General features: G+C 57.2%; 1 protein-coding gene across 2 annotated transcripts in view; it reads right to left on the bottom strand.

The window, feature by feature from the left end:
- Window positions 1-201: 201 nt before the first annotated feature.
- PADI4 (peptidyl arginine deiminase 4) overlaps window positions 202-12,895 on the bottom strand; it is a 29,243-nt gene continuing 16,549 nt past the window's right edge. The window contains exons 11-16 of one of the 2 annotated variants that reach the window (XM_020899191.2): window positions 6,352-6,506; window positions 4,273-4,414; window positions 3,922-4,024; window positions 3,028-3,098; window positions 2,415-2,555; window positions 202-587 (exon numbers count right to left, since the gene is read on the bottom strand). In XM_020899191.2, the coding sequence (XP_020754850.2) occupies window positions 354-587; window positions 2,415-2,555; window positions 3,028-3,098; window positions 3,922-4,024; window positions 4,273-4,414; window positions 6,352-6,506 (846 nt within the window). In that variant the 3' untranslated portion in view covers window positions 202-353. The remainder of the gene's footprint in view (window positions 588-2,414; window positions 2,556-3,027; window positions 3,099-3,921; window positions 4,025-4,272; window positions 4,415-6,351; window positions 6,507-12,895) is intronic. The other variant, XM_070458778.1, reaches the window with a different exon arrangement.

Genomic DNA, 12,895 nt, shown 5'->3' with positions numbered 1-12,895 from the left:
CAGAAACAAGATTCTCCTCTAGGAGAGAAGAGGCATCAGCTGATGGGCCAGTTGACTAAGAACTGACCATCCTTAGAACTGAGAAATCACAGCTGTGGGAAGATGCTGTCCCATCTCTAACGCTTTGGTGAGTCACAGGAGGTCAGACCATCACCCTGGGATCAACCTTCTAAGATAGTCAAATAGTAAAAATCAAGCTCATTGTTGAAAATACAAGAACATTGCTTTAAAGCCCTTCATGAGTATAGAACAGCTAAACATGAGAAGTAAATTGATGTAACAGAGACAAAGCACCAACATTATTCACGTAGCTAAGCCGGCGTCCAGGCCAGGAGCCCCCGAGGGAGGCCGGCTCAGGGCTCCATGTGCCACCACTTGAAGGAGAAGGGCTGCCGGCGCACGTTGGTGCCACAGTGCACGTTCCCTTGCCGAACGTGGTAGGCGTAGTAGTCGTCAATGAAGGTACAGTGCAGGCCCAGCGGCTCCAGCAGGGACCGCACCTTCTCCTCCAGGCAGCAGCGGCCGTTGATGACGGGCCCGAAGGGCTTGGGGATGCCCAGGTGCTTGCCCAGCACCAGCATGTTCACCTGCAAAGAAGGGGGCGCCCAGGTCAGGGGCAGCATCAGCTCCCACCCCAGCACCTTCTCTATGCTCAGAGGGGGCGCCCAGGTCAGGGGCGGCATCGGCTCCCACCCCAGCACCTTCTCTATGCTCAGAGGGGGCGCCCAGGCCAGGGGTGGCATCAGCTCCCACCCCAGCACCTTCTCTATGCTCAGAGGGGGCGCCCAGGTCAGGGGCGGCATCGGCTCCCAGCCCAGCACCTTCTCTATGCTCAGAGGGGGCGCCCAGGTCAGGGGTGGCATCGGCTCCCAGCCCAGCACCTTCTCTATGCTCAGAGGGGGCGCCCAGGTCAGGGGCAGCATCGGCTCCCAGCCCAGCACCTTCTCTATGCTCAGAGGGGGCGCCCAGGTCACGGGCGGCATCGGCTCCCAGCCCAGCACCTTCTCTATGCTCAGAGGGGGCGCCCAGGTCCCGGGCAGCAGTGTGCGGCTTGCAGCACCACCTGAGTGTCCCCTAACAGGCCCACTTCACAGGCCAGCAAACTGAGGCCCAGAAAGGTGATGTGAGCTACTGAAGGCCAGGGAGTGAGGCGAGGTCCTGTACCCAAGCCTTCAGACTCTGGGGTCCGTGTTCTCAACCCTTTCCCTCCCTCCTCACTGCCACCCTCTGGCAAACTCGATTCCTCAAGGGCCCACTGCAAGGTCACAGCCTCTGTGAAGCGGCCTGTGACTCTCCAGACTCTGGCAACTAGTCATCCTCTGGGTTCCATAGCTCCCAGCACAGTGCCTGGCACAGGGGAGGCACTTAATAAAGATCTGTCGATATTACGACCAGGTGAACAAGGTACTGCCCATTTTACAGCACTTTCCATACATAATACGTTATGAAAATGACAGTTTCCTCCACAGTCGTTTACATAAGGTATTATATTGGGAGGTAGCCTGTGGATTTGAATCCCAGGACTATTACACAGCTGTGCGGCCTCAGGCAAGTCACTTGGCCGCTCTGCGCCTCATCAGCAGAAAGAGCCAGACACGTTTCCAGGCTGTGACGGTGGATAAGAACAGGTATGCGCCTGCAGCATGCAGCATGCAGCATGTGGCGAGCCCGGAGTCGGTCTCCAGGGCTCATGAGTCGCTGCAGGGACATCCGGACGCTCAGAGCCAGCCCGTGCTGGGCGCCTGGCACTCTCGACTTCCCCGCCTGCCCCACACCCAGGCTCCCGGCTCCCGCTGGGGTCTCACACAGGAACCGAGTCAGCCCTCAGCGTGGCCGACTCCCTCCTCTGAGACGCTGCACCCCCAGCCACAGGCGTCAGCTTTCTATCCCCCTGGGCTAAACTGCAGAAGGAAATGAAATGCTTGGGGCCAAGGAATTTTATTCAGGAGTTGGGGCTAAGAGGATGGTGCTCTCTCCTGTCTCGTTTGAGCCAAGGAATCCTTTTTCCTAAACAAAATTTTCTGCAATATGTCAAAGCACAAAATGGAGACAAGTCTAAACCTTGTGAGTGAGGTCCTGTCTTGGAACCCCAAGGTCCTGGAGAACCCAGTTTGCAGACCCCCCGGCTGGCTCTTACCTGGCCTGACACAAGGAAGCCCAAAGCCAGACCCCAAGCTCTGAACCCCAGCTCTTGCCAGAGACCTGACCCCCCCTGCCAATCATCTGTAAAGCGGGGGTGACGACAGTCTTTCACCCCCAGGTGGTTGCCTCTTAAAGGCGCTGAAAGCTGGAGGGGGCCACGCAAACCCCAAGGGTGAGGAGACAGCCGAGCCTCCTGGATCCACAGCCTAAGCGGCCTCGCGGACTCAAGACTGCGGGCGAAGCTGGGTGGGCTCGGAGGTCCACATCCTCACCATGTTTGGGAAAAAGGCTTCGGCCTTGGCGGTCCCTCGCGAGTCTCTGATGAGCTTGAAGAGCTGGGGGATGTCCACAATGTCCCGCTCCGTCAGGCCCAGCTCCCTCTTCAGCACTGTCCGGTTCCAGTCGATGCATTTCTGGGGGGTGGGCGGAGGGGCGAGGACTCAGGGTTTGGGGGGGTTTGGGGGGCGCAGGCAGGGCGGTTTATCCTGGAGGACCTGAGACAGGGCCAGGAAGGCAGCGCGGGGCCCCTCCTGCTCGCCTTTTGCTCAGCCCTTCCCCATCTCTGCTTCAGCATCCCTGCCTTTCCCGTCACTTGGACACTTGGCCTCTTTACGCCTCTGTGCCTGTTTCTGAGTTTGCCCTGTCTTTCTGTGACTTTGCCAACTCTCTCTTTTCTGGGCTTCACCTTGAGTGTGATCCTGTCTCTCTCTGTCTCTTTCTCTCTCTCACACACACACACACACGCACACACTGACCCAGATTCCGGGACTGATCACCCGGAAGGCCATGTCCTGGGCTTCTAACCTCGGGATGAGGGCTGGGCGTGGGGGCGGGGCGAGTGTCAGGTTGCGGGGGTGTAACATGCCCTGAACGCCAGGCTAGTACCTCCACGTAGGAATTGTGTTCTCTCAGCTTCTTGTCAGACAGAATGTCCTTTATTTTCTGCTGGTTTTTTTCTGTCATGGAGAAAAAGAAAAAGAATCAGGTGAATTCAGAGATGCATTTTGCTCTTCCCAGGAGGTCCAGTAGGGACTCAGTTTTCCCATCTATAAAATGGGGGCAGCAGTGATTCCGAACACACAGGTTTGTTATGAGCATCTGGGAGGCAAATGACTCTAATAAAATAATTTACCCGGGGTAAGTTCTTATTAAGAGCGTTACTTTCAGTCTCGTAAATTCTCTTGTCTCCAAAGGAATCCCGTTTCAGAGGGGCAAACAGAGGCCTGACCATTGCCTGATGCTCTATGACACACACAGATACTAGGCGAAAACTCAGTTGTAGCGACTTTAACCTCTGACTCCAGCTTGAGTCTGTGGACAGCACTGAAAAATATTTCATTCTGTGCTCCATCTGGACTGAACTATGTTTCAGGTTCTGAAACACATCATGCTTTCTCCTGCCTCTGTTCCTTCTGCTTGGATTATCTGGACTATCTTTAGTCCTGCCCCACTGCCCACTTATCTGGCCAACTCCTACTCCCCTCTCATGCTCAGGCCTGATCTCTGCCTCCTCCAGGAAGCCCTCCTTGGGCTCCCCCCAGACACCCCTCGAAGCCCTGTGCTGTCGCTTCCTGGACCCACTTGCCCTGGACTGTGAGTCCCGAGGGCAGGGGCCTCCTCCTCCCTGTTCACGCAGCGCCCCCAGTGCCCGGCACAACGCCTGGTGCCCGGTGGCTGGGTGGAAGGTCCCAGTGGCCTGAGTGATTTCATCTGGTGATAGGAGACCACGTGAAGACAGTGGAAGGTCCCCAGGGGGAAGAACAGGCGCGGCCAACTTACTCTTGACCCCTTGGAACAGCAGGACCTCCCCGTGGCCCTCCTTCAGCTGCTCCTGGAACAGTCTGTAGCAGGACCTGGGGCTGGCCAGGAGAAGCCGGAAGCCCTGGGGGCAGAAACCCTGCAGTCAGAGATGAATTTGGTCCCTGGGGTTCCCAGGAGGAAGGCTCTGCCAAGGCTGCGGGGAGTGTGGGCTTGGCCCTAGGCTGGCTGCTTCTCCATGCCCCCTTCTGGGTGAGGGAGAAACAAGATTAGGGAAGATAAGGTCAATGCCCGCCCCCCCGGCAGAGGCAGAGCTGGGAACTCAGGTGGGAGGCCTGTTGCTTCCTTCAGGCAGCTCCCCCCGGACCACACCTTCTTCTGCACCGGAATGAAGCTCAGGAACTCGTCCACGTGGCCCACAGACAGCCAGTCCGAGTAGAGTCTCACCGGGGCCTGCACCTGCTGGGCCCCCAGGAAGTCCTGGAGGGCCCGGTGCATCTCCTGGCTCTCCTTGCTGCCAAAACACGTGCGAAGGAGTGTTACGGGGGGACAGGTATGCTTCTGAGCTGGGGTGCTGGAGACCTTGGACAGCAAGGTCAACCCAGTCAATCCTAGAGGAAGTCAACCCTGAATATTCACTGGAAGGACTGACTCTGAAGCTGAAGCTCTAATACTCTGGCCAACTGATGCCAAGATCCAACTCACTGGAAAAGACCCTGATGCTGGGAAAGATAGAAGGCAGGAGGACAAGGGGGTGACAGAGGATGAGATGGTTGAATGGTATCACCAACTCAGAGGACGTGAGTTTGAGCAAGCTCCGGGAGAAGGTGGAGGACAGGGAGGTCAGGTGTGCCGCGGTTCACGGGGTCACAAAGACTCGGACACGACTGAGCGGCAACAGCAGCGACGGGCAGACGGCGTCCCTGGGGCTCAGACGGGAAAGAACCCGCCCGCCGAGCCGGAGACCCGGGTCCCCTCCCTGGGTCGGAAAGATCCCCTGGAGGAGGAAATGGCAGTCCACTCCAAATTCTTGCCTGGAGAATCCCATGGACAGAGGAGCCTGGTGGGTTTCAGTCCATGGACTCATGAAGAGCTGGACTCGGCTGAACGACAAAAGCTTTCACTTTCAAGGGGAGATGGGAGTGGGGGAGCCCATGAGGGTGGCGGTTACCGAGGAAGTCTCTGAGGGCCCGGGACTTGGGGAAGCGCTCAGGATTCTTCAGGGAAGGGATTCAGACCCTGGGATGCCTTTTATTATTATCATATCTCCAACCATCTGAGGAGTTTAGAAACTGTCACCCCAGTTTTACTGGGGACGACCGAGGCGTGGACTCAGTGAAGTATGCAGGGCCGGTCCTCAGCTTCTGCAAGCACCGCCTGCCGACCCAGCCTGCTGCTGGCGCTGCGGGCAGCATCGCTGGGGGCTGTGGAGCTGGTCCCGCCGAGCCAGTGCGCCCCTGTTAGCCATGTGCCCTCGCGGACACCCCCTCACCTTCCCGGCTTCCACGTGCTCCCTGCCCTGACCTCCGGGGCCTTTGCGATCTGGCCCTTCACTCTGTCTGGCTCAGTTTCTGTTTCAGCCCCTCTGACCTTGAACCCACCAAGTTCATTCCTGCCTCAGGGCCTTTGCCCATGACCTTTTAAAAAACTATTTATTTATTTGGCTGCACTGGGTCTTAGTTGTGGCTTGTGGACTCTTTAGTTGCAGCCCGCAAACTCTTAGCTGCTGCATATGGGATCTAGCTCCCTGAGCAGGAATCGAACGTGAGCCCCCATGTGGGGCGCGCAGAGTCAGTCCCTGGACCACCAGGGAAGTCCCTGCCCAGGAACTCTGCTCCAGATTTGCATGCGGCCACGTCCTCCTGTGATCAGGCCTCAGACCCCACCCCAGACCACTCCTTGGTCGCCCACCCTGCTTCCCACTCCTCTCTGTCCCTTCTGTGTTTTCTTTACTGCTGGAAATCCTGATTGGTTGGCTTTTCGTGACGCATCAGCCCCACCAGGACAGAGGCAGGGCTTACCTGTCGTGTTTAGGGCTGCGCTCCTTGCTAGCTCCTAGCACACTGCCCGCACATAGTAGGTGCTTGGCAAACATTTATTGACCCGAGGTGCGTAAGTGGCCGAGTTGAGCTTGGAACTGCTGGGCTCCTCACTGGGTGTTCCTTGCTGTCTGCTGTGATTTCCCACAGTCCCTCGTTTGTCGAGCCCTCTTTTTTTTTAATTTGCTGCACTGAGAGGCATGCAGGGACTTCGTTTCCCAGCCAGGGATCCACCCCACCCCCAGGCCCCCTGAGCTGGAAGCGTGGAGTCTTAGCCCACGGGACCCCGGGGATGTCCCCGCTGCGCCCTCTTGGCCCGGAGCCAGCAGGAAGGTCTTCTGCTCTGGCCTATGCTGCACCCCACCCCCCTGCGCCCCTGAGTCTGGCCCCCACCCCCGCCTCCTCTCCTCACCTGGGGTAACCGCTGTCCCCAATGAGAATCCTGCCCAGCGGGTACGCCTTCCCCCTGACCGTCACCGGGGGGCTCACTTCCAGGTTCCCAAAGGAGTCGAGGTCAGTCACACCGCCCGTCTGGGGCCCGCGCGTCACGTAGCCAAAGTCTGGGCCCTGCGGTGGGAGCAGCAGGGGCCGAGTCAGAGAACCCAGGGTCTTGGGGAGGAGAGCGTGCGGTCGGTGTAAGATGAGCTTGGTCGCGGAAGACAGCCTTCAGCCGCTCCAGAGCAGGTCCCGTTCCTGTCTGAGGGGTTCTGAAGGAAAGCTGAATCAGCGCGGGCAAGAGAGGGGGTTTATGAGTCTCTGAGGGACGCCTGCAGCTCCAAAACCTCGCATGTCATTCAGTTGTGACTCTTTGTGACTCCATGGATTTATAGCCTGTCAGGCTCCTCTGTCCACGGGATTTCCCAAGGAAGAATACTGGAGTGGGTCACCATCTCCTCCATCAGGGGATCTTCCTGACCCAGGAATCGAACCCACGTCTCCTGCGTCTCCTCCATCAGCGGGTGGATTCTTTACCCCTGAGCACGGGGGAAGCCCACTTCACAAACTTTAACTCAGGTGTAAAAATGAATCTGCAAGGTATCATTTTCATCCTAATTTTCAGAGCAGAAACCAAGGTCAGAAAGACAGCGATTCGAGCTGCCTGCACAGCAGACGCTCTTGGTGCACACGGGGTCACGTCCCCACCTGGGGCTGGAGCGGCCCCCCCACGAGGCTGTGGCCCCTCCGTCCTTGGGAGCAGACCGCGGGGCGGCCCCCTCCCCGCCGTGTTGGTTTTGGCTGCTGCCGTAAGCCGACCGGCGGCGGCGAGCAGCACACGTTCCTCTCTCACGGCTCTGAGCTCAGAGGTCTGAAGTCAGCCTCCCGGGGCTGAAACCAAGGGGCGGCAGGCTGGCTCCTGGAGGCTCCGGGAGAGGACCATTTCCTTCCGTTTTCAGCTTCTAGGGGTCAGCTGGCTGGCGGCTCTTCTTCCATATTCAGTGCCCACCACTCCAGTCTCTGCCGTCAGAAGTCTCCCCATCCCGACCCCGCTTCCTCCCTCCCATGAGGTGCTCTGTGATGGCACTGAGTCCTCCCGATCACCCAGGAGAATCCCCATCGCAAGACCCCTGACTTAATCTCGTTCGCAAAGCCCCTGCTGCCATGTAAGACGGCACCTGCTTCCGGGGGCCAGGGCCCACGTGCGGGGCCGCCACTCAGCCTGCGCGCGGCACCTCTAGCCCTGTGCTTCTGCGCTCATCACGTCCGACTCTGCGACCCCACGGGCTGCAGCCCGCCAGGCTCCTCTGTCCACGGGGATTCTCCAGGCAAGAATACCGGACTGGGTTGCCTTTCCCGTCTCCAGGGGAGCTTCCTGACCCAGGAATCGAATCAGTGTCTCCTGCATTGCAGGTGGATTCTTTACCAGCTAAGCCACCAGGGAAGCCCACCTCTAACTTTACTTCCTACAAATTGATGGTTTGTACCCTGGGGCTTCATGGGGGCCACAGATGCCCTGAAACTAGATGCCAAATAGTGGGCTTGGGTGCACTTCTTGTGGGAAGATGTGTAGTCTCAAGGGGGTCTGTGACTCCACAAGTCTACAACCATCATTTCCAAACCCTCCCTTTCTCTCTAAAGCCCACGCCGACCTGGCGTCCTTCCCCACTGGGCCGTCAGAACTGCCCCCTTGTGCTCCTGTGGTGTTCCAGTGGTTAAGAGCCCACCTGACAATGCAAGAGACACAGGTTCGATCCCTGGTCCGGGAAGGCCCCACATGCAGGACAACGAAGCCCGTGCCCCCGACTACCAAGCTTGTGCCCGAGACCCGGGAGCTGAAATTACTGCAGCCCGAGCACCCGGAGCCTGTGCCTCGAAACAAGAGGAGCCCCTGCAGTGAGAGGCCCGCGCCCCACAGCTAGAGGAAGGCTGTGTGCAGCGGAGAAGCCCCCCACGTCCAAAACCAGCCAACCGACAGTCAGTACGAAGAAGATGCCCCTCGGGCTCTCCGTGGCCACAGTGAGCTCAGCGGGCGATGCCTGGGCCCCCTTGTCCGTGAGCAGCTGCGGGGTGGGCTGCTCGGCCCCGTCCTCCCCACGCTCTCTGCACTTGCCTTCGGGACACCGTGAGCTCCTGGTTCCTCCCCTCTGCTCCCTCCGAGTCCCCTGTGCGCTGGGGGGGCCGGGAGGCAGACCTGCTCCTCCTTTCACTCCCTCCTCCGGTGGTCTCGCCTGGTCGCGTGAAACACCGTCCACGTGCTGACCATGCCACGCTCCCAACTCATCTGCACGTCCTCCCAAAGCCGGAAGCGCGGCGTCCCAGGCCTGCCTGACGCCCCGCTTGGACGCTGACCAGACATCTCACACAGGCCCCAGTCAGAACTGCTGACCCCGCTCCCCAGTCCCTCGTTCCCTGCCCGTCCCGTGGTCCTCCCCTCCCAGGGGGTGGCGCCTGCCCCCCACGAGGGTCAGGGCCTGGAGCCCCTCCGGCTTGTCACTCCTGCACGGTCAGGAAGTCCTGTTGGTCCTGCCCTCAGACCACATCCCAAGCGACTTCCCTGGTGGTCCAGGGGCTGAGGCGCCTCACTCCCGGGGCAGGGACTCTGGGTTGAATCCCTGGTCAGGGAACTAGACCCCACACGCTGCAACTAAAGCTCCTGCATGCTGAAACTAAGACCTGATCAGCCAGGTCAGCAAGTAAACATTAAAAATAAAAACACGTCCCAAAGCCGGCTGCTTCTCCACCCCCTCGGCTGCTCCCCTGGCCTGCAGCCCCATCATCTGTCACCAGCTACAGCGGTGACTTTGTCCCCGGTCCCCCTGCCCCACCCTTCCTCGCTTCCGTCCATTCTCAATATGCAACCAGAGATTCCCGTTAATAGCACCAATCATCATACTCATCCTCTGCTGAAGACTCTGCAGTGATTCCCCAGCGTCTCGGATTCTGAAGAAATGGCCCCACGGTGGCCAGGAAGCCCCAGGACCTGTCTCCCCCAACGACCCCCATTCCCGCCACGTGCCTGGTCTCCCACCTCTCTGCCTCTTGCTCACTCAGTCCCCCGCTTCCGGCCTCCTCACCACTCCACGGACATGCCAGGCACGTCCCGCCTCAGGACCTTGGCCCTGGCTGTCCCACTGCCCAGAACCCTCTTCACCCCCACGTCCGCGGAGGAAACTCCTTCACCTCTGTGGAGTGTTTGCTCTGGTGTCAGCTTCTCAGTGAGGCCTCCCCTGACCATTCCGTTCAGAGTCGCCATCTAATCCCCCCAGCACTCTGGCAGCTGGCAGCCCCGTGATTCCGATTTCTTTCTCTGTAGTACTTGACTTCACCTCCCAACATATAATGTAACTCATTTATTCATCAGACTTACTGTTCTGGCCTTCCCTGGGGTCCCGTGGTTAAGAACCCGCCTGCCAGTGCGGGGGACACGGGTTCGATCCCTGCTCTGGGAACTAGATCCCACGTGCCACCGAACGATCAAGTGCGTGTGCCCCAGCTATGGCGCCCACACACCCGGACACCCACTTTCCGCAACCAGAGAGAGCCCGTGGAACAGCGAAGACCCAGTGCAGCCAAAAATAATATATAAAAAAACTTATTGTTCCTGTCCACTGCCCAGAATCCTCTTCTCCCAGACATCCATGGAGTCAGCTCCTTCACCTCTTTGGAGTGTTGGCTCCACTGTTAGCTTCTCAACGAGGCCTCCCCTGACTATTTCATTTGTCTCTCTCTCTGAGCTAGAATGACAGCTCCATGAGGGTAGGGACCTTGGCACTGCTCAGCAATAGACTCCCAGCGCCTAGAACAGGGCTGGACACAGAGGACGCGCTCAAAGAACGCTTGATGAAGGAATGATAAATCCATCCAAGTCACTACCCTGGCTGGCGCCACAAGATGACAGTTACACAGGCTGCAGGCTGGGGTTTCTGCAGGCAAGGTTTGCACTGTTTGCAGAAGGGGGTCCCCCACAGCGGGGTGTGCAGGAGATGCCCAGGGAGGCTACTTGCCACAAATCCCAGCACAGACTTAGAAGGCGTCCAGGTTCTCCTCCAGTCTTTCTGGTTCGTCAGAGACAAAGGTCTCAGAGCAGTGGTACGAATCCACCCTTGACACCCACTCACCTCCTGTCTTAACAAATGGAGAGCAAAACCTTGGTTCTGAGTTTTTGCAGTCCTCTCTGTGAAGGTGGATGTAGTAGCACTGTTTTCATTCCCTTTAACTTCAAGGTTAAACACTGACTTCAAGGTTAAACGCTTCTATTCATGGCAAGTGCCCCAGTGCTCCACTTCCTGGTTTAAAGTTGACCGACGTCGCCTTGCAGGGAGAGCAGCTGCCGTGGGTCAGGCTGCCGGCCAAGTGCCTGGTGAGCAGTGACGGGCTCCACGGCCCAGCCCCTGCCTGCCTGCTGCTTCCAGTTTATCTGGGAGGCAGAGGGTGGGAAGCAAGCAGGCTGGTGACAGAGACTCCAGGAGGAACAGGCAGGTGGACAATACCAGGGGCGTGGGCAGGTCCTTCTGCCTCAGGCTGCCTCCCTGAGGGCACTGAGGCTGAGGCCTGAAGGTGGAGAAGCAGCCAGACCCTGAACTGGGGCAAGCACTGCCTGCAGAGGGAAGAGCACGTGCAGAGGCCCTGGGGTGAGCACGAGCTGGGCACGTCTGGAGACCAGGAAGGAGGCCAGCGGGGCTGGAGCCAGGTGAGGGGCAGGGGAAGCAGCCCAGGGCTGGAGAAGCATGTGGGGCTGTAGCCTGGTGAGGAGGCCGATTCTTATCCCAAATCGTTTTATAACATTTATTTTTATTTATTTATTTGGCTGCATTGGGTTTTAACTCCCTGACCAGGCGAGGGGGAATCTTAGTTTCCCAACAAGACATTGAACCTGCATCTCCTGCATTGCAAGGAGGATTCTTAATCACCGAGCCACCAGGGGAGTCCCTGAAAAAGTAAGTGTGAAAGCGTCAGTCACGCAGTCCTGCCTGACTCTTTGCGACCCCATGGACTGTAGCCCGCCAGACTCCTCTGTCTGTGGAATTCTCCAGGCAAGAATACTGGACTGGGCAGCCATTCCCACGGATCGAACCTGCACCTCCTGAAGGGTGGATGCATTCTCTACCATCTGAATCACCAGGAAAGCCCAGGCAAGTCCCTACCCTTTATCCCCAATTCTTTTCCCGAGTGATTTGAATCAAGATACCCCAGACCTGGTGGCTCAGACGGTAAAGAAACCACCTGCGATGCAGGAGACCTGGGCTCGATCCCTGGGTTGGGAAGATGCCCTGGAGGAGGGCATGGCAGCACTCCAGTATGCTGGCCTGGAGAATCCCATGGACAGAGGGGCCTGGCGGGCTGCAGTCCACGGGGTCACAAAGAGCTGGACACGACTGAGCGACTAAGCACGTGACTGACACCCCAGCCACGCGGGGCTGAGGCACCACCATGGCCTCCCTCCACCGAGGCTGTCTGTGGAGGCGCAGTCTTCAGTCCGGCCCCAGAGAAAGGCAGGGCCAAAGCATGTTCAAACTACCGCACAACTGTGCTCATCTCACACACTAGCAAAGTGATGCTCAAAATTCTCCAAGCCAGGCTTCAGCAGTACGTGAACCGAGAACTTCCAGATGTTCAATCTGGATTTAGAAAAGGCAGAGGAATCAGAGATCAATTTGCCAACATCTGCTGGATCATCGAAAAAGCAAGAGAGTTCCAGAAAAACATCTACTTCTGCTTTATTGACTACGCTAAAGCCTTTGACTGTGTGGATCATAAGAAACTGTGGAAAATTCTTAAAGAGATGGGAATACCAGGGTACCTCAACTGCCTTCTGAGAAATCTGTATGCAGGTGAAGAAGCAACAGTCAGAACAGGACAGGGAAAAACAGATTGATTCCAAATCGAGAAAGGAGTATGTCAAGGCTGCATATTGTCACCCTGCTTATTTAACTTCTATGCAGAGTAAATCATGACAAACACCGGGCTCGATGAAGCACAAGCTGGAATCAAGATTGCTGGGAGAGAAATTTCAATAACCTCAGATATGCTGATGACACCACCCTTATGGCAGAAAGTGAAGAGGAACTAAAAAGCCTCTTGATGAAAGTGAAAGAGGAGAGTGAAAAGTTGGCTTAAAGCTCAACATTCAGAAAACTAAGATCATGGCATCCGGTCCCATCACTTCATGGCAAATAGATGGGGAAACGGTGGAAACAGTGACAGACTTAATTTTCTTGGGCTTCAAAATCACCACAGATGGTGACTGCAGCCATGAAATTAAAAGACGCTTGCTTACTCCTTGAAAGAAAAGCTATGACCAACCTAGACAGCATATTAAAAAGCAGAGACATTACTTTGCCAACAAAGTTTCGTCTAGTCAAAGCTGTGGTTTTTCCAGTAGTCACGTATGGTTGTGAGAGTTGGAGTATAAAGAAAGATGAGCACCAAAGAATTGATGCTTTTGAACTGTGGTGTTGGAGAAGACTCTTGAGAGTCCCTTGGACTGCAAGGAGATCCAACCAGTCCATCCTAAAGGA

Source organism: Odocoileus virginianus, chromosome 30 (assembly GCF_023699985.2).
Source record: "Odocoileus virginianus isolate 20LAN1187 ecotype Illinois chromosome 30, Ovbor_1.2, whole genome shotgun sequence".
In the NCBI taxonomy this organism is placed as follows: domain Eukaryota; kingdom Metazoa; phylum Chordata; class Mammalia; order Artiodactyla; family Cervidae; genus Odocoileus; species Odocoileus virginianus.
Note: the sequence above shows the minus strand (reverse complement) of the source record. Positions and strands in the feature narration are given on the sequence as shown.